General features: G+C 47.4%; 1 protein-coding gene and 1 long non-coding RNA gene across 2 annotated transcripts in view; one reads left to right on the top strand and one right to left on the bottom strand.

Moving 5' to 3' along the window:
• Positions 1-210: 210 nt before the first annotated feature.
• Positions 211-18,364, bottom strand: part of tg (thyroglobulin) — a 27,958-nt gene continuing 9,804 nt past the window's right edge. Inside the window, exons 9-48 of the mRNA XM_013274993.3 lie at positions 18,038-18,364; positions 17,202-17,604; positions 16,794-16,832; positions 16,054-16,284; positions 15,554-15,658; positions 15,399-15,476; positions 15,185-15,288; positions 13,759-13,870; positions 13,500-13,661; positions 13,115-13,306; positions 12,853-12,980; positions 12,485-12,635; positions 11,903-12,052; positions 11,477-11,620; positions 11,006-11,170; positions 10,802-10,906; positions 10,530-10,639; positions 8,258-8,363; positions 7,967-8,170; positions 7,712-7,882; positions 7,538-7,624; positions 6,768-6,833; positions 6,533-6,670; positions 6,013-6,189; positions 5,772-5,886; positions 5,575-5,654; positions 5,078-5,224; positions 4,887-4,952; positions 4,649-4,783; positions 4,181-4,571; positions 3,917-4,001; positions 3,665-3,815; positions 3,390-3,583; positions 3,061-3,216; positions 2,847-2,984; positions 2,577-2,764; positions 1,665-1,769; positions 1,256-1,396; positions 1,006-1,187; positions 211-722 (exon numbers count right to left, since the gene is read on the bottom strand). The exon at positions 18,038-18,364 is cut by the window's right edge and continues 182 nt beyond it. Coding sequence (XP_013130447.1) covers positions 622-722; positions 1,006-1,187; positions 1,256-1,396; positions 1,665-1,769; positions 2,577-2,764; positions 2,847-2,984; positions 3,061-3,216; positions 3,390-3,583; positions 3,665-3,815; positions 3,917-4,001; positions 4,181-4,571; positions 4,649-4,783; positions 4,887-4,952; positions 5,078-5,224; positions 5,575-5,654; positions 5,772-5,886; positions 6,013-6,189; positions 6,533-6,670; positions 6,768-6,833; positions 7,538-7,624; positions 7,712-7,882; positions 7,967-8,170; positions 8,258-8,363; positions 10,530-10,639; positions 10,802-10,906; positions 11,006-11,170; positions 11,477-11,620; positions 11,903-12,052; positions 12,485-12,635; positions 12,853-12,980; positions 13,115-13,306; positions 13,500-13,661; positions 13,759-13,870; positions 15,185-15,288; positions 15,399-15,476; positions 15,554-15,658; positions 16,054-16,284; positions 16,794-16,832; positions 17,202-17,604; positions 18,038-18,364 — 6,030 coding nt within the window. The 3' untranslated portion in view covers positions 211-621. The remainder of the gene's footprint in view (positions 723-1,005; positions 1,188-1,255; positions 1,397-1,664; positions 1,770-2,576; positions 2,765-2,846; positions 2,985-3,060; positions 3,217-3,389; positions 3,584-3,664; positions 3,816-3,916; positions 4,002-4,180; positions 4,572-4,648; positions 4,784-4,886; positions 4,953-5,077; positions 5,225-5,574; positions 5,655-5,771; positions 5,887-6,012; positions 6,190-6,532; positions 6,671-6,767; positions 6,834-7,537; positions 7,625-7,711; positions 7,883-7,966; positions 8,171-8,257; positions 8,364-10,529; positions 10,640-10,801; positions 10,907-11,005; positions 11,171-11,476; positions 11,621-11,902; positions 12,053-12,484; positions 12,636-12,852; positions 12,981-13,114; positions 13,307-13,499; positions 13,662-13,758; positions 13,871-15,184; positions 15,289-15,398; positions 15,477-15,553; positions 15,659-16,053; positions 16,285-16,793; positions 16,833-17,201; positions 17,605-18,037) is intronic.
• LOC112848162 (uncharacterized) lies at positions 3,474-6,427 on the top strand. Its single transcript, XR_003222120.1, has 3 exons — positions 3,474-3,611; positions 5,075-5,175; positions 6,027-6,427. It is a non-coding gene; the product is annotated as an uncharacterized LOC112848162 (long non-coding RNA).

Below are 18,364 nucleotides of genomic sequence, written 5' to 3'. Positions count from 1 at the left end.
TGTGTGTGTGTGTGTGTGGTTGAGTTTGTGTGTGTGTGTGTGTGTGTGCGTGTGTGTGTGGTTGAGTTTGTGTGTGTGTGCGTGCGTGGGCGTGTGTGGTTGAGTTTGTGTGTGTGTGTGTATGTGTGTGTGCGTGTGTATGTGTGTGCGTGTGTGTTTGTGCGTGTGTATGTGTGTGCGTGTGTTTGTGTGTGTGTTCGTGTGTGTGTGTGTGTGCGTGCGTGCGTGTGTGTGTGTGTGTGTGCGTGCGTATCTTTGATGCTTCTTCGAACAGGCTTTCGCTTTATTTGTCACATATTTTTTATGCTTTTAGTGAAATGTAGGATGCTAAAAGCCACCATGGTGATGGCCACGGTTTTGTTAAACCAGCTCTCACAAACTTGCTTCACAGTAACCGTCCTGGAAGTCTCCCTGATCCAAACCTCACACTGAACAAAGCTGGATGATTGTACAGCAACTCAACCCTGAACCCTGATTAAACGAGAAGCACAGCTGAGAGTTTAAGATGCTTTTTATTAATGATTATGAGCAAAACTGATCAACAGCAACCATCTGAATCAAGGTGAATTATGGGAGATGAAGCTGCATGAAGTCCCCTAAGCGCGTGATGATGTCATTAGTTTAGCTGTAGGCATCTTTCTCAGTCTGGGATTGGCTGGATGGAGCAGCCACCGGGAGTTCAGAGGTCAGCGCAGGCTGAACAGGCTCCGCCCCCGATGCACCTGGACACCAAAGCAAAAAGAAAAGTCAGAAAGGTGGTTTCCCTTACTCTCTGCTGCTTCACTACTCTGAGCTGTGAGTTAAAGTTTAGAATGAGTAATCAGATAAACTCTTTATTTGTTTCTGTAAAGGTGGAGAAAAGTAGATTTAACAGAAAACAGGAAGGTTTGAATCCAACAGAGTGCTGAATAAGACAGCAGAGGAGCAAACTGAAGAGCAGGTTCGAGTGGAGCAGAATAGAGGGCACAGGTGAAACCAGTAGAAACCAGTAGAAAGCTCTGTCACCTGTCAGACTCGTCAGTTTGGGTGCCAGTTGGGTCCAGAACGAGCAGGAGCTCTGACTCAAACCTCGCTGATGATGGAGGTTGGTGCTTAGCTCCAGGTAGGTGGGCGGAGCCTCTGAGGACAGCACTGGCAGCCAGCGGGGCAGAAGTGACTCCGCCCACGATCGGGATGGGTTTGGGTTCCTGAGAGCATAAAAAAATAAATAAATCACTCCCTACGCACGAGACGGAGGTTTGAGTGTTAGCCTCACCCGCTCCGTATGAAGCTGGAGACGTAGGTCATCAAGGCAAGAGAGAGGCGCCGATCAGAGGAGGTGAAGCGCTGAGAGCTCATTGGATGATGAGGAGTCCCGAAGGCGAGCTGAACGTCCAGAGGAAGGTACATGTCGGCCCTGCACACACACACAGGAGAGCCTTTTACACCCAACAGCACCTCTGATGTTTACAGCCTGATGCAGACACAGTGTAGGTCACCATCACCATGCTGGGTGGTGTCTGCTGTGAGACAGATGGTCCAAGAAGTCACATCGAGGGTGTATCTGTATGTTAATTAGAACTCCGCCCTCTTATCAAATATGTTCTATGTATTCATTCAGCACTACACCTGTTAGAGGCGAAGGCTCAACATTGATGTTTAGCCCTGAGTTAGACACTGCACACCTGTCGTGAGCGCTGGAGGCCGGTTGGTGGTACAGGAAGACGTTAGCTCTGTTCTCCGCCCAGTGGCTCGCCATCTGGAGCGTGGGACAGATGATGAACAGATCTCTGCAAAGCAAACACATGAAAGCGTTTACCAGAAACACGACCACAGTGTGTGTGTAGAATAGAATAGAATAGCTTTTTATTGTCACTGTTACAAGAACAGTGAAAGGCAGTTTGGCATCTCTCCGTGTGTGTGAAGTACACAGCAGCGTAAGTATTTACACAATAACAGACAAATTTACATTTACACAAGAAAGATATGTGCAAGTTACACATACACCTGCAAACATACATACATATATGTATATATATACATATATGCATCCATACATACACACACACACACACATATTTCCACATACACGCTTACATCTATATACATACACATACATGCCATCTAACTAGCAGGTGCATTGAGAGGTGCAGTGTGATCAGTGATATTGCACATTGAGTGGGTGGTGCTGTTGGAACTATACTAAATAATGTTATAATAAATACAGTTTAAAGAGGTAGGATGTTGGTTTCATTGAAGTATAAACAGAAATACGATTTATAAATAAGGTGTAATGTCCATGAGTGTTGGCAGTGCAGTTATCCTCCAATCAGGGTGGAGGTAGGGCATGTCTGACAGCCTGTGGGTAAAAACTTCTGTTGAGTCTGTTTGTCTTCGACCTGATGGACCTGTAGCGTTTACCAGAGGGAAGGGGGGGGGAAGTGAGTGTCCAGGGTGCGAGGGGTCTTTGATGATGATGCTGGCTTTCTGCTGAAGTCTGCCAGTATAGATGTCTCTGAGGGGGGTTAGTGAAGTGCCGATTGCCCGCTCTGCTGCCCTCACCACCCGTGTGTGTGTGAGACAAAGTCAGTTCTGACCTGGTGGCGTTGTTGAGCGCTCTGGAGAACAGGTTGTATCCAGCAGCTGAGGGACTGTGATCCAGCGAGTAGAACCACGCCGCCGCCTCCTTCAGCAGCTCATGTCCCGTGGCTCCGCCCAGTGAGCGGCTCAGAGCCTGGTAAAATGCCGTCTTGCTGTCAGCTCGGCCCTGCAGAGACTCAAAGTCCTGAAGAAAATTGTGCCGCCGTTACTTTCTTAAACTGAACCTCTTGAGTAGATTTACAGGTAGTTTATGTGTGACCTCTGACCTTTATCTTGCGAGCACGGCTGATCAGACCGTCGTGCTCTGATGTTCCCAGCAGCAGGTCCACTCTGTGGAAGGACGACCGAGTGATGGTCTGACGGACCGGAGACCAGGACTGAAACGGCCCGCTGACCGCCAACAGCTGCGGGGCGAACACAGCGCAGGTGAGACATGTGACACGAGGACTTGCACCAGCGCAAAGTGTCCGGGACGTCTACCTTTGTCTGAGCGGCGTTGAGCGTGTGGACAGAAGACGCTCTGAGGCAGGCCGCGAGGTCAGAGGTCACACAGCCGAGCTCTTTGGCCAGATCGAGGGCCTGACGTCTGGAGGTGGACGGAGTCTGAACCAGTGATGGAGAAAACGCTGATCCGCCCTACAGGAGGAAGAGGAGAAAAAAGTGATGAAGAACTTTGAGGTTGGCTCGTGGTCTGCAGGTCATCGTTCCTCCTCAGGGCATCTCTTCTGCTCCACTGCTGATAAAAGAACTGCACAGTTATTAGTCTCCGCCTGCTGTCTGCAGGAAAGAAGGACTACTCGAGGTCTCACCATCAGCATCATCCTCTGGAACAGAGGACGAGACGAAGACAGGAGGTGAAGGCTGGTGATGTCAGCACCACCACGCTCCGCCCCCACCGTCACTCTGCTGTTGTCTCCGCCCATCAGTGAGATGTGGTCTTTGACCCAGCGTAGCGCTGACTCCTGGTCCGAGAGGCCGTAGTTACCACGGAGACCAGACTCACCTGGAGAAAGAGGTGGAGAGGAGGCCAGGTGAGTCATTTATCGTGTGTTTTTCTCTCTTTGTTTGTTTGTTTTTAAGTCACCTGTGCTCAGGAATCCCAGCGCCGCCGTCCGGTAACTCGCTGTTACCACGACGATATTACCCACAGCAGCGAGGGTGGAGCCATCCAACAGTCCTGGGTTCTCATTGGCCGTAGGGTTGAAGAAGAAAACCAGGACTGGAACACGCCCCCTCTGGTTTAACAGCAAACAATAGAAAAAACAGAAACAAAGATAATCAAAGAAAATAAAAACGTGAATAAATGAAATAACGAGGGTGTTGAGTCAGTTTTCACCAGGTCAGGAGTGAAGATGTTGAGGTAGAGACAGTCCTCACTGGAGGCTGCAGAGGCTACGTCACCAGGCTGGATGCAGCTGGGGCTGACGGGCGAAGAGATAAAGATGATCATTTATCGGGTTAATTCATATCTGGAATCTGCAGATAGATAATGCCACTTCCTGTACAGGTGAGACCGCTGTTTTTCACTATATTCTGGTTTTGGGTGCCTTGGGTGACCACGTGCTGTAGGACAGGCGTTTGTGGTCACACGGGTAGTTACCGTGGTTTGGTGGCGTCCCAGGTTCCCATCCACTCAGCCGGCTGAGCTGCTTCAAAACGGAGCGATCCTATTGGTGGACGAGCGTACGGGACTCCGAGGAACTGAATGACTGTCCTCCTGTCTGATGCCAGTGCTGTTTCCACGGCAATGCCTTGCAGAACCCCCTGGCCCGGGATAGAGACGGACGTGCGTGACGGCTCTGAGAAAACACCGCGTCTCAGGTACACCTGGGGGGCGGGCTCTCTCACGACCAGTCGACAGGAAGATGAGGTGGGGGATTCAGGGGCGGAGCTTAGGCCACAGACTGTCGTGTCAGGGTACAGGACGCAGCGCGTGGCGGACTCCACCTCACTGAGTGATACTGCTGCACAAGACTCCGCCTCCTGGCAGACTGACGGGAAGCAGAGCAGAGTCAGGATCTGACAGTGAGGTACACCAAAGAGTAGTTAAAAAAACAGATATGGTTACCATGGAGACACCAGTTCCTGGTCATATCTCTGTCATCGGCAATATCACGGCTCACGTGGATGACATCATAGGTAGAGAGAGACGGGTCGACAAGGACTGAAGAGTCGGGGAGGAGACTCCAGTCGTCCAGCGAAACTGTGACAGGATACTCAGGGTGAGCGATAAAAGAAGTAACGGCAGTACTTTAAGTACTTTTGACAGCATTACTGCGAGTATCTGCATGTGGGTGGAGTCTTACCGTTGGTTTTGGTCGGTGGCAGGCTGAACGGGGGACAGAGAGCAGGAGACGAACTCCACTGATTCACTGCAAAGCAGAACACAGTCTTTATTCACACAGAGCTTCGCCTCCTTCAGCCTCATGTTCAGACAAACTGAAGGCCTGCTGTGTGTGTGTGTGTGTGTGTGTGTGTCTGTGTGTGTTTTCAGTACCGGGTTTCTGGTACCAGCCAAAGGGGTCCGGTGTGGTCTTCACTGCTGACGGTCTGCAGTCCTGAGTCCTCCAGGTCGTCACGTCGTCTTCACTGCAGGTCTGAACCCCCAGACTAATCAGAGCTAAACACACCACATCAGAACCTCCTGCAAGCAAACACACACACACACACACACACACACACACACACACCAACGTTGATGTCACTGAGTGGTTTTTGCCTTATTTGCTCTTTTAAATGCCGATGTTATGAGTGGATCTGACTGAGGAATAAGCCTTCTTTCTGACTCCACTGAGATGAATAATTTACTGGATGCTCATCGTGTTATATTCAGTTTACTGAGGTCACAGATGAACAGCTTATGCTGTAAGACTTCTACAAAATCGTTTTGCAACCAGGAGAGTTACCGTTAAAAAGTATGGTAGAGATTACAGAAAAAAACAGCTTTCCACACACAGAGCTATGCTCAGCTTTGACATACAGTTTTATGGATACCTCTGGATTTGGTGTCACGGACAAAGCCGACGCCACGGCAGCAGGGATCCTCGTCACAACGGCGCTCGCACTCCATGAACCTGCAGCAGATCCACCGCACTGAGGTTTTACTATTTAAAGTATTTTCTGAAACCTTTCAATACGAGACCAAACACACTTTGTGTGTGTGTGTGTGTGTGTGTGTGTGTGCGGGTTACCCCTCAGACAGCGGTGTGTTTTCTCTCAGGCTGACTCGGCTGCGTACGGAGTAAGAAACCATCTTCTTGAAGGAAACTCTCTCATAGAAACTCTTCACCGGTCCAGACAGATCCACTAAACGCACACACACACACACACACACACACACACACACACACACACACACACACACAGGGTGTTTAAAAACAGCAGGAGCAGCTATGAAGTAATGATACTGACTCTCTGAGCTCCCCTCTTTACCCTTCTTGCTGTAGGTGTTATCGGGCACTCTGTCCAGCAGGGGGCGGCAGGGTCGTCTCAGAGGTTTATCGTAAGCTCCACAAACTCTGCTGTCCGGATACAATGAGCAGCTGAAGAAACCCGTCGAGTCTGCATCTCTGAGGTCAGCAACCGAGCACTGCGGCTCTTCTTCACAACCTGAAACCACACAGCGTCTCAGGACTGATGGAGGAAACCGCTGAGGAGCAACGCCGACGTCATACCAGCATGACCTGAAAGACTGAGGCAGCTGTCCCGACACAGACACTAACCTGTCCGAGCATTTTTCAGGGCTTCCAGCATATAAACAGCATGGCTAATGACAGGCCAACTATCAATCGGTTTGCCCTCCTGTGCTCCACATGCAGAGAACTGAAGCTGCTACACGATTGGTCAACGGGACTTTTACAACAAGCAGAACCCAGAAAACCAGAGTCTGCATTTTCATATTCAGATGTGTGTTCAGAGACAGATTACAGGAAGAGAAGGCAGCTTCACATACGTGTGAGACACCAGAGCTGTGCCTGCTGGGAGTTGTAGTTGTTCTTGTTGAGCCAGAAGGAGAGAGCGGGGAGCTTCCTCTGAGGATCCACGAGAACGTCGTCCTCAGACAGAGTCTCAAACTTCAGCTGAACTGAAGCTGCAAACACAGACAGAGCCCATAAAAGCATTTGGTTCACTGACACGCCACCAACCATCTAACAGAAACTTCAGACTTTGGTTCTGTTTGTACAAACCGTCCAGAGGAGGGCTGAGCTCAGCTGCAGCACACGAAGAAGAACCAGAACCGCTGACGGCCGAAGCTGCATCAGAACAACAAACAAGCAGGACTGAGACAAACAGTGTCATCAGCTCTCAGGGAGTGATTTAATTATTTTGGCACATTTTATTTTTGAATCTTTCTGAGAGAATAACAGTAAGTGACAGTCTCCTCAGTTTTATTTTGAAACTTTAGTTGTCCCTTCCTGTCTCATGGTTTCATTACTGGCGAGCTCTCTGTGGTGGTCCTTTTTGATCCTCTGAGAACTTCTGATCATTTCTACCACTACAACATCCACCGTCTAGTTATTGCTGGGAAACAAACGTCATCGATGGAGGAAGTCTTTACCCAACCAATCAGCATGTAGCAGAAACATTTAGGGGTTTATGTGAAATCACTAAGAAAAACTAAAGTAAGTGCTGTTGTAAACATTACAGAGTCTGGTCTTTTTTTCTAGCAGGTGTAAATTATTATTTTGGTGTAATTGTAGCCAGTTTCTCCCACAGCAGCTCTGCTTCCTCAGAGAGGATCTCATCCTGCAGCTGGTTTATGGGCAGTCCTTCTGCTCTGGAGATCTGCTGTGGTCTGAAGGGTTCACCCAGCTTACAGAACGAGGACTTCCTCCCTATCAGACACCCAACAGCAGAGCTGGAGGTCGTGTGCTCACCGGAGAGACATCTGATCATAGTTCTCTGTTATGTATTTGTCACGAAGTGCTAAAATATGTCCTCTAATAGGTACAGGTACCAGTGTTCAGGTAGATGGCTTGGAAGCTGATGATGGAAGCCTGATAGTCCTTCTTGTTCTTGCTGTCAGCTGGCAGAGCAGAATCAGCTGGAAGGAAGAAACAGGAAGTGCTTTAGTCACGTGGTTACCTGTTTTATCAGTGACGGATTTTAGCCGTGACTTGATTTTTCTTACTGATGGTGAACTTTTGTCCTCCAAAGTCAAACACGAAACTGCGCTGCTGCTCGTTGTAGGTAAGCCCCGCCCCGCAAGTGCGTTTGGCCGCTCCCTGACCAATCACATCCCAGTCCTGGTCCCCGCACGTCAGCACTGATGGAGCTCTCAACCAGCCACAGAGCAGGGAGCCTGATGGAGAGAAGACGACACGAGGCACTTTCAATTGATCAGCTATCACCTGTCCGTGTCTCCATGGTCTCCGTGGTAACGTACCTCCCTCCAGGCTGTTCTGGTTGAGGATGAATCCGTCGCAGCAGGTGTCGTGGCTGCAGCCGTCCTGACAGAAACGATGAGCGTCGGAAAGCGAGGTCCGCCTGGAGGAGAACACCTGAGTCCTGAACACACCTGAGACCGCCTTCATCATCCTCATCCTCACAAAACTGTGCTGCTGCTGCTGCTGCGAGGAAAACTCTGCACCTGAATCACACACACACACCAGACTGAGCACACAGGTACACACAACTGCAGCACACCTCAGTCACCTGGCTCTGATGATAGCAGTACCTTTCTTCCTGATGACCAGCAGATCTGAAGCTCCGCCCCTCACTCTCAGATAGCAGCTTAGTGAATCAAACAGCTCAGCCTGAGCATTACCCAGAAAACCACTGGCCTAAAAAACATTTTAAAATTAATGTTTATTTATGTAAATCTGTCATTTCTAAGGATATGTGTTTATGTCTGTGTGTAATAATAATAATAATAATAATAATAATAATAAATTTTATTTATGAGCGCCTTTCAAGTCACCCAAGGACACTTTACAATAGGAAGACACATAGTAAAACAATGGCAAAATAAGAACAATAAAACAAAAGCACAAGCTAAAATTAACAAACAGTGGATTCACAGTGAATATGCAGATTTGAACAGATGAGTTTTGAGTTGGGATTTAAACTGGGGGAGAGAACCAATGTTTCTTATTTCTGGGGGTAGGCAGTTCCACAGCCTGGGAGCAGAGCAGCTGAAAGCTCTGCTTCCCATGGTGGTGAGGCGGAAGGAAGGCACAGCAAGCTGGATAGAAGAGGAAGATCGAAGTGAACGGGCAGAACAGGTAGTGGTTAACAGGTCAGAAAGGTAAGGAGGAGCGAGGTTATGAAGGGCCTTGAAGGTGAGCAGAAGAAGTTTGAATATTATCCGGAATTTCACAGGGAGCCAGTGAAGTTCCTGAAGAACAGGGTGATGTGCTGGTAGGAGGGGTTCTGGTGATAATGCGAGCAGCAGAGTTCTGAACCAGTTGAAGCTTATGGAGGGATTTTTGGGGGAGACCATGCAGAAGAGAATTGCAGTAGTCAATACGGGAGGTAACGAGACTGTGGACAGGAATGGACGTAGACTGGGTGGAAAGAGAAGGAAGTAATCTGTTAATGTTACGTAGATGGAAGTAGGCAGAACGGGTGAGATTATTGATGTGAGATTTGTAGGAAAGTGAACTGTCTAGGATGACACCAAGGCTCTTAACCTGAGGAGAAGGGAAAACTGTGGAGTTATCAATGGTGAGTGAGAAATGGTTCGCCTTCAAAAGGTTGGATTTGGTGCCAGTAAGGAGGATCTCAGTTTTATCCTCATTGAGCTTTAAAAAATTAGAGGTAAACCAGGATTTTAGCTCGGATAGACATTCTGAAAGGGAGGAAGGTGGGAGGGAGGAGTCAGGTCTGCAAGAGAGATATAACTGGGTGTCATCAGCAAAACAGTGAAACTGGGAGATCAAATTTGCGGAAAATGGTACCTAGAGGGAGGATGTATATTATGAAGAGAAGAGGGCCTAAGACTGAGCCTTGGGGTACACCAGAGGTGACGAGGAATAGACGAGAGCGGAATGATCTTAGTTGAATAAACTGGGAACGGTCGAGGAGATATGATTGAAACCAGGCGAGGGGTGTGTCAGAGATGCCGAGAGAGGAAAGTCTGCTTAGAAGTACAGAGTGAGAAATAGTGTCGAAGGCTGAGCTCAGATCTAAAAGGACGAGAATGGTGAGAAGACCGGAGTCAGCTCCGATTAGAAGATCGTTAGTGACTTTAAGTAGAGCAGTTTCTGTACTGTGACATGAGCGAAAACCAGATTGAAATCTCTCGTAGATGTTATTATTAACCAGGTGTAAATGAAGTTGAGCTGCAACCACTTTTTCGAGTATTTTAGAGATGAAGGGTAGATTGGAAATCGGACGGAGGTTGTTAAAGTTGTTGGGATCTAAAGAAGGTTTTTTCAGTATAGGAGTGACTAGAGCAGTCTTGAATAAGGAGGGAACGATACCGGTGGTGAGAGAAGAGTGAATGATAGCAGAGATGAGTAAAGAAGAGAGGCAGGATTTTACAAGCCCCGTGGGCATGGGGTCAAGATAACATGTGGCAGGCTTTGATTTACATATGAACTCGGAAATATCAGATAAATCAGGAAGATGAAAAGTGGAAAACGGCTCAAAAAGGAGAAAAGGTTCTGGAGAGGGCGTAGACACAACATTTGATCTGAGTTGCTGGTGGATGTTATTGATTTTCGTAGTCGAGGACATCATCAAGGAGTTGCAGGTTTCAGAGGAATAGAAGTGTGGTGGTAAAGCGTTGGGGGGTTGAATTAGTTTGTTAAAAACTGAAAACAGAGTCCTTGCATTACCCTCATAAGAGTCGATAATACCAGAGTAGAAGCTTTGTTTGGCCTTGCTGATGGAGTACATGGTATTTATAGATTTCAGAATCAACAGTTAAACCAGATTTCTTATATTTACTTATGTTTACTTGTGTAGGTGTGTGTAGGTGTGTGTAGGTGTGTGCAGGTGTGTACCTGCTGGGAGGTGTTGCAGTGTGTGTTCAGGCTGTGTGTGCTGTACAGTTCACACTGAGTCTGGCTGTTGAACAGCGCCACATGGTGGCAGGAAGGCTGTGCTGCACACGCTGTGAGAGAAACAGCAGCAGTGTTGATGAATTTTTACAGCACAAACCAAAAATACTCCAGAGTTACACGTCAGATCGCTGAGGCTGGATCCAGAGCAGGAAAATAATCCAGTGTTCCTGAATGTTGGAGAAAGTCCTGAAAATAAGAGACACGTGCATTACCCCGAACACAGGCAGTGAGGTCAGAGGTCATCGTCTGCAGCACTTCAGCATCTGCAGCTCCAACAATCAGGTCTGATGTGGGAACAGGTTGAAACCTCCTGAGAACTGCAACAGACACACACACACACACACACACACACTAAAGAGAACGCTCAAAAACAAACTTGTGAACAGCTGCTCTCTGATTGGCTGCTACATCTTCACCTGAGCACTCATCATCAGTCAGAACCTTTTCGCTGCTGCTCCACTCGAGCTCCACCCCCTCGCTGTTGAAGCACCTCCACCTGCCCGTGAGGACATCGGGCTGCGCTGGCAGGAAGTCACCTCGCTGTGAACACCGCAGGCCCCGCCTCTGGCACTCGGTCACACCTGATACACGCATGCACAAAGTGTTCGACACTCACACTTCTCTCTATTAAGGTTTGATAATCACACTGATTATAGATCAGAGATCTTTAACGAGTTTATAAAACAAGCAGTTCTCGATGCTTTTAGAATAAAATAACTGAAGTATTTTGAGCCATCTGAGTCACGCAGATAGAATAAAACATAAATATAATAAAGACAGGAAGTGGCTTCATGATGTAGTTTAAACTTTCGCCTAAAACACGGAATCTCCCGGTTTGGTTTCAGTCACGTAATAAATAAAAATATTCCTGGTTTAAAAACACTCACATTCTCTGACAGATGATGTTCCAGCAGGTGATGACCCTGTGGGACACCTGTTGCAGAAGTCCCGCCCCTCTTCATCCTGATAGGTCCCCTGAGGACAGAGATGACACGCCCCCTCCTGGGAGAAACTGCCAGCAGGACAAACGACTGGAAACAGAGAAACTAGACTGAGTTACAGGACAAACAGACGACTACAGAGACGGAGACATGGAGCCGACACACTTCTTACTGAGCTCCAGGTGAAGACGCACCTGTGCATATTTTATTCTGATATAAGCCACAAGGATCAAACGTGGCTCAAACTATGGAGTTTTTACAGAAAACCACAAAAGAAGGGCACCAAAGTTTGAGTGAAGGAGATCCCACACTCCCCACACTGAAACACTCTGCGGTCCAGAGTCTGGATGTCTGAGCTGAACAAAGACTCACCACAGCCCTCGCCGTCACTGTCCAGATGGTAACCACGGGAACAGCCGAAGCTCGGTGTAGTCACAGAAACCAGTTTGGGCTCTGATGGTAACACGGAGCGCAGAATTCCCTGAAGTCCCTCCAGAAGTCTGGACTCATTCAGGAAGAGACCTGAAATAATAAAAATAAACTCAAAATGTAATTTTATGAGAAAAAAGTCTTCTAAAATAAAACCAGATTTGTTCCCATTTAAACTCTCCTGATTTCCCTGTGATGTCATCAAAGGTCGTAACACGTTCCCTCTCAGGTCGTTCACATACTTGTTGAACAAATAGCTAAAAAGTTTAAAGTGGACGTCTGCGGCTCATTTACAACCTCATGCTTTTATTCAAGGGCTCAACTAGAGCAGCTTTGCATCGTCCTCTATTTGAAACGAGCTCCTCCCAACTGTCTCCTGATTGGCTCATAATTGTAAACAAAAGGGTTGAAAAGAACATGGGTTTGACCTCTGCGCTAAAAAAACTGAAATCATGTGAAAGTCCAAAAACAAATGGGTCACAATGGTTATGCCCATCTTTTGTATACAGTCTATGGTCTGCTCACCTACATCATGGAGGTCTGGGAGGTCAGAGGTCGGGAGGTCATAGAGAGCAGCACTCCATCTCACCATCAACCTCAGCGAGTCGTCACCGTCACACTGCAGAGTGACCGAGGAGTCGTCACATAGCGACACAGCACGGCCAGACGAGGGAAGCTACACACACACACACACACACACACACACACACACACACACACTGAATGAACAGGGAAAGAAAAGTGTCCACATCCTAAACTAATACCTGCCCTAAAGACACAATGTTTTCAATGAGACCTGCATTCTGTATCACCAACACTAGAGAAAATGAATATACAGACTGTAAACAGTCAGTATTAGGAAAAGATGGAAGGCATGGTGCAGGTAAGGTCACCTGTGCAGAACAGAGCCCCCTGCTGGTCATTGTGTTGAACAGCAGAGACTGTAACCGGCTGATCTGAGAGCAGGACGAGGGCAACACCCAGAGCTGCGAGGAGGACACGGACTGCAGAGGCCGAGAGACTGAACACGGACAACAGAAAAAAAGTTGATTTTAAAAAGAGCAAAATAGAAAACAGGTTTACTTAAAAGTGACACACAAAAGTTTAAAAACAGCGGTGTAGCCCTTTAAGGAGGTCAGAGGTCAGGCATCTCACTTTGACAGGCTCCGCTCAGTGGCTTCTGGTCTCCATCCCACCTACGACTCGCAGTCTCACACCGGAAGCTGCTGACAGCAAGTGAGTTCTGGTAACCATGGGAACAAGCAAGGTCACAGCTCTGGCGTCCATCAGCTGGTGGGCGGCACACCAGCGCACCATGAGTAATGATGGGGGCGGGGCACAGAGGACCTGGAGAGGATATATATACCATCATACCCGAGCCACAGCGAGCCAATCCACTTCCTGTTGATCCTACGGTTACTGTGATAGTAACAATTCAACTAGAGGGCGCTGATGAGCTACGAGTGAGGTTCATCAACGCAAACTGACACAGGGAGGAAATACACCAACCATCCCACCACAGAGCTCAGCTAGTTCTTACGGTCACATGATGACGTGCGGCCTGTCTGTCGAGATGTTCTCGTCCCGCCCACTTCCTCTCCATTCTCAGACACACACCAGCAGGAAGTGACATCACACTGAAGTGGAGTGAAGGAGCCATCAGGGTGACACTGGAGTCCTTGTAGCTGACACCAGCTAGGACCTGAACGCACCACACAGAGTTTACAGAGTCAAGCAAGACAGTGAATGCATCGCTAAGAGGAGCGTGTGTGTGTGTGTGTGTGTGTGTGTGTGTATACATGTCAGCTGTCCTGTGGCGTTTGGTGTTGCCGTTTGTATCGTCTCTCCAGTCAGAGGGTTCACACACCAGCCTGCAGCGCCCCCTGTCTGCAGCACCGAGAAACGACCGTCCTGAAACAAACGCACACCCACACACACACACAGACACACACACACAGACACACACACAGTTCAGATGAAATAGAACTTTATCTAAGTAAGTAAGTAAAATTTTATTTATATAGCACATTTCTAGATAAAAGATCACAAAGTGCTTCACAAGGTATAAAACAAAAACAGTCAAAAGTTAACAAAATGCAATTCTAAAAAGATGTGTTTTTAGCTGTTTTTTTAAATGTAATCACTGAATCTGCAGATCTTAAGTTCTGAGGAAGAGAGTTCCACAGTCTGGCAGCACAGTGGCAAAAGCTCTGTCACCCTTGGTTTTCAGCCTTGTATGCTGAATAACAAGTAGGCCCTGATCACAAGACCTCAGGGACCTCCTAGGGACATAGGGCTGTAAAAGTTCAATGATGTAGGCTGGTGCTTGTCCTTGAAGAGCTTTAAATGTCAGAACCAGTATCTTAAAATGGACTCTGAATTCAACGGGGAGCCAGTGCAGCTGTATAAGCAATGGTGTTACATGAGAGTATTTAGATCTTTTTGTCAGAAGCCTTGCTGCAGCATTTTGGACAATCTGCAGACGCTCCAGGGAGTTTTTGTTTAGACACGTAAACAGTGAATTACAGTAGTCCAATCGTGATGAAATGAATGCATGAATAACAATCATGAAAAACAAGTAAAGGCAGTTTGAGCAGTTGAAGGTCTTAAAACACTGAAAGCTACTTTCAGCTGCTCTCCTGCCACAGACGTCAGCGCGGAGCTCCGCATCTTTGATTTTGTTTTGACCGGACGCCCTTCCTGACAACACCCCAAAGAGGATTTGTGTCTCCGGCTGGAATACAACCAGCAACAACAGAAAAAACCCAGAATATCATCTGCATATCTATTAGCAACGTTAATAGATATGCATATATCTGTGCTTTGAACAGTGCAGAGTTTAAAGCCTTTTTTAAATAAGGCTGTCTCAGTTCTTTGCCAGAAATACCATGGACGCTCTCAGACTGAGCTCCTGTCCTGTCAGGATCATTGTCATGTAACAACATGACAATGATCCTGACAGGACTACAAGAGCACGCTACTGCCTCAGTAACGGTTCTATCAGGACTTAAAAGTATGTGAAAAAAAATCATTTTTCTTGGTTTGTTTCCCTACAAAAATCATATTCAATGGTTTCACTGGTTTCACTGGTCTTTACGTAACACCTGCAGTAGCTCTGCAGGTGTGCAGAATCTCACAGTCACTGAGAGAGATGTGACAAAGTTTAATCCCTGGCTGATGTGTGCTTGCTGGGAAAAGGGTGTATGCATGTTTGTGGGCTAATACCTGCTCACAGGTTGGGTGGTAAGGTGAGGAAGTGGTGATGTCAGAGCCTTTCATCCAACCGGAGAGCAGGGAGCAAGCCTTTGCTCTCTGACAGCGAGTCAAACCTGCAGGGAAACAAACACACAAAAGTCATGATTGCGACAAAGACTGACGTAGAGAAGTGAACTTTATTGCATCATCGAATCGTGTGTGTGTGTGTGTGTGTCTGTCTTACATCTGGGCAGGCTGAGCGAGCGGCTGGTCAGAGAATCAGAGATGTACTCTCCATCTTCATCGACACACCAACACTGACCTGAAAAACACATTTTTTCTATAAAAAAGTGTGTGTGTGTGTGTGTGTGTGTGTGTGTGTGTGTGTGTGAGACAGACCTGTGCTGTGGTAACACTGCGTGAGCAGCCAGCGTCCATCAGCGTCACACTGAGGAGTGAACGGCTGGTACGAGCGACGCTGAGGAGGCAGCAGCATCTGAACAGCTGAGCAGGAAGAAGACCAGCGTCAGTGCGACAACACGAAGGCGGGACACGCCTCTTTGTTTATTTAAATAATGAAGGAAAACGTGTTTGCTATACGTGCTCGGAGAACTTTTTCTCTTTCCTTCAGATCATCTGTCTTTCAGCTCTTTATCATTTTGTTCATCTGGTTTCTATGAGGCCTTTTTTAAAATAGTGCTTGTGTGACTCTCATTTAAAAACCTGCACAAGCTAAAGGTTCAGGTCCAATGAAAAAATGTTCAGATTTTTCTTTTGTTTGATGTTTTAGTTCCTTGAGAACCGTTCCTGGGACTACAGGAACCAGGTCGAAGCACGACCGTAACTACATTTTTATACCACAATATTGATTTAAATCCTATTGAAAGTCTGTGACTCACTGGAGAAAGCAGCCAATCGCAGAGCAGCTCTGGGGCGCTTCAGTAGCGTCTCAGAAACTTGCAGTTCCTCCTCTGATTGGCTGATCTGGACTTCCTCACGGGTCAGATGCAGACCTTTGGCCAGTAGGAATCCATATCCCAGAGGGATGTGGGAGGAGTTAGAGAGCGAGACGATGCTCTTCACTTCCTGTCTGAAGGTCTCGACCTCAGCCAACGCCTGCGAGCACCGACCTGCAGAGACCACAACAGACTCGTTCAGACGGTGGAGGACAAAAGCTACTAAAGTTAAAAACTGAATAACTAACTCATTAAATAAATGTATGTCACATGACCTAAAAATGACTTTTTATCAGTTTAGTGTGACATAAGTTGACATTTACTTTTGTTTATTTATCTTTGTTTTAATTTAAAGAACATCGTTTATAAATACTTGTATTTATTTCTTCAAACTTTCAGTTTTCCTTTTTGCCTGATTTGCAACAAACGTATCAACAGACACGTCGTTCAGTCAGATGACAGCGAGAGAAAAGAAGCGCTGAGTTAAAATAACTGTAACTGCCTGACTGTGAGTGAGGATATTTAAACAATCAAAGAAAGAAAGAAAATTAATGTGAAAGACAAAGTTCATTAAGCACACAAACAATTTGTCACATAAATTGATGAAACCGTTTATGTTTAATGTCCCAAAATTGAGGCTGAATTTTGGGTCTGATTGGACTCGGGCGCAGGTTTGATCTGACCTGCAGAGGATCGAAGCGTCTGTGTTTTTTTCTCTGGACCTGAAACGAAACAACAGAGCATCCTGTAACTTTGTGAACACAAAGTGTAAAATACAAAGAAACCAAAACAAGAAAAAAACTGATCTTTACAGAAGAACCACTTATAATTTAGAACTGCTGTAATCTGAGTTTTTTCAGAGGTAAAAATCTAGAAGCACTGATGGAGGAAAAAAGCGAGTCTGTGGTTACAGCGTCCGTGCGGCACAGCAGCTGCTCAGAATTCAATCTGATGATGAGCGAGTGTCTTCTTGCACTTTAATAAAATATATTTTTTCTTCCTGTTTTTTTATTCCAACATAAAAAAGAGAAGAAACACAAATTTGAGGGAAAAAATATTCATTATTTCTAAACATTAAATCTGAGTCTCACATGTGACAGCGCCCCCTGCTGGCCCGGCAGTCATCATCTTCCCCTCAGCGTCCACACAGAAGCACCGTGAGCCGACGCACTGCAGCGGCAGGAAGTCTCCGTCCTGTGAGCACGCCGGGATGTGGATTTCAGCACCGGCCGCCATGTTCGATCTCACCTCGAGGGCCGCTGCCCGCGCTCTCTCACAGGGGGACGGACAGCGAGGTCGTCGCGCGACGGTCCGAGACCCCTTCATCTCCTGCCCCTGAGGGTCAACACACCAGCACTCTGCACCCTGACACTGGACCTCCTGGAAAGCACCGCTCGGTGTGCAGCTGGGAACAAAGATGGCCACCCTGTCATCATCATCATCATCACCAGCAGCAGCAGCAGTGGAGCAGGAGCGCAGCAGAGGAGCGAGGACCTGGAAAATATCAACATGTTTAACTGATGATGGAGAAAAACTAGATGCGCACGAGTCAACAGAAGACGATGTGAGGAAAGCTGAATAAACTGGATCGGTAGGTTAGACGCTGATGTTGTTCTTCTCTTTAAAAGCAGAACCAGGCAGGATGTTCAGGTGTGTGTCGCAGGTTTGCTGGATGAGATGTGAGCCTGTTTTCACGGATGCATTTGTCCACAGGTCAGTTTTAAATGGCTGAATCCTTATTCAGCTGAGCCCATGGACACCTGATGCTTGCTGATATCAGCAGATGAAATTCAGAAAGTCTCTGAATTTTCTTTTTTACATTTATTTATTTGCAGTTTTTGACCAGTTGAAGCAGAGGGGAGAGGTACAGTGCAGCATTACCCAAAAGCACACCTGTTTCACACATGCACAGCAGTGGAAACGTCACCTGTTCCACGGAGGCAGACTGAGAGCTGCTGAGACCCGTCAGCGTCTGCTGGAGGGCGGAGAGGAAGGCGGGGTCCTCCAGGGCTCTGCTGACAGACTGGACCAGGTCCTGATTCTTCTGCAGGCGGACAGCAACGATCTGAGAGGATGGCCGGTCCAGACCGAGAGCTCCCCGAGATCCCACCGCCCCACTGAAGTTAAAAGCTGCTGCGTTCTTCAGGAACTTCCCTCCAAACAGGTTCTCCTGGAAGCGCCGGGGGGAGGAGCGAGTTAGAGCCTGCAGAGCCCCGCCCACAGAGGGGAACAAACCATGCAGGATTTCGACCAG

This window comes from Oreochromis niloticus, linkage group LG11 (genome assembly GCF_001858045.2).
Source record: "Oreochromis niloticus isolate F11D_XX linkage group LG11, O_niloticus_UMD_NMBU, whole genome shotgun sequence".
Lineage (NCBI taxonomy): Eukaryota > Metazoa > Chordata > Actinopteri > Cichliformes > Cichlidae > Oreochromis > Oreochromis niloticus.
Note: the sequence above shows the minus strand (reverse complement) of the source record. Positions and strands in the feature narration are given on the sequence as shown.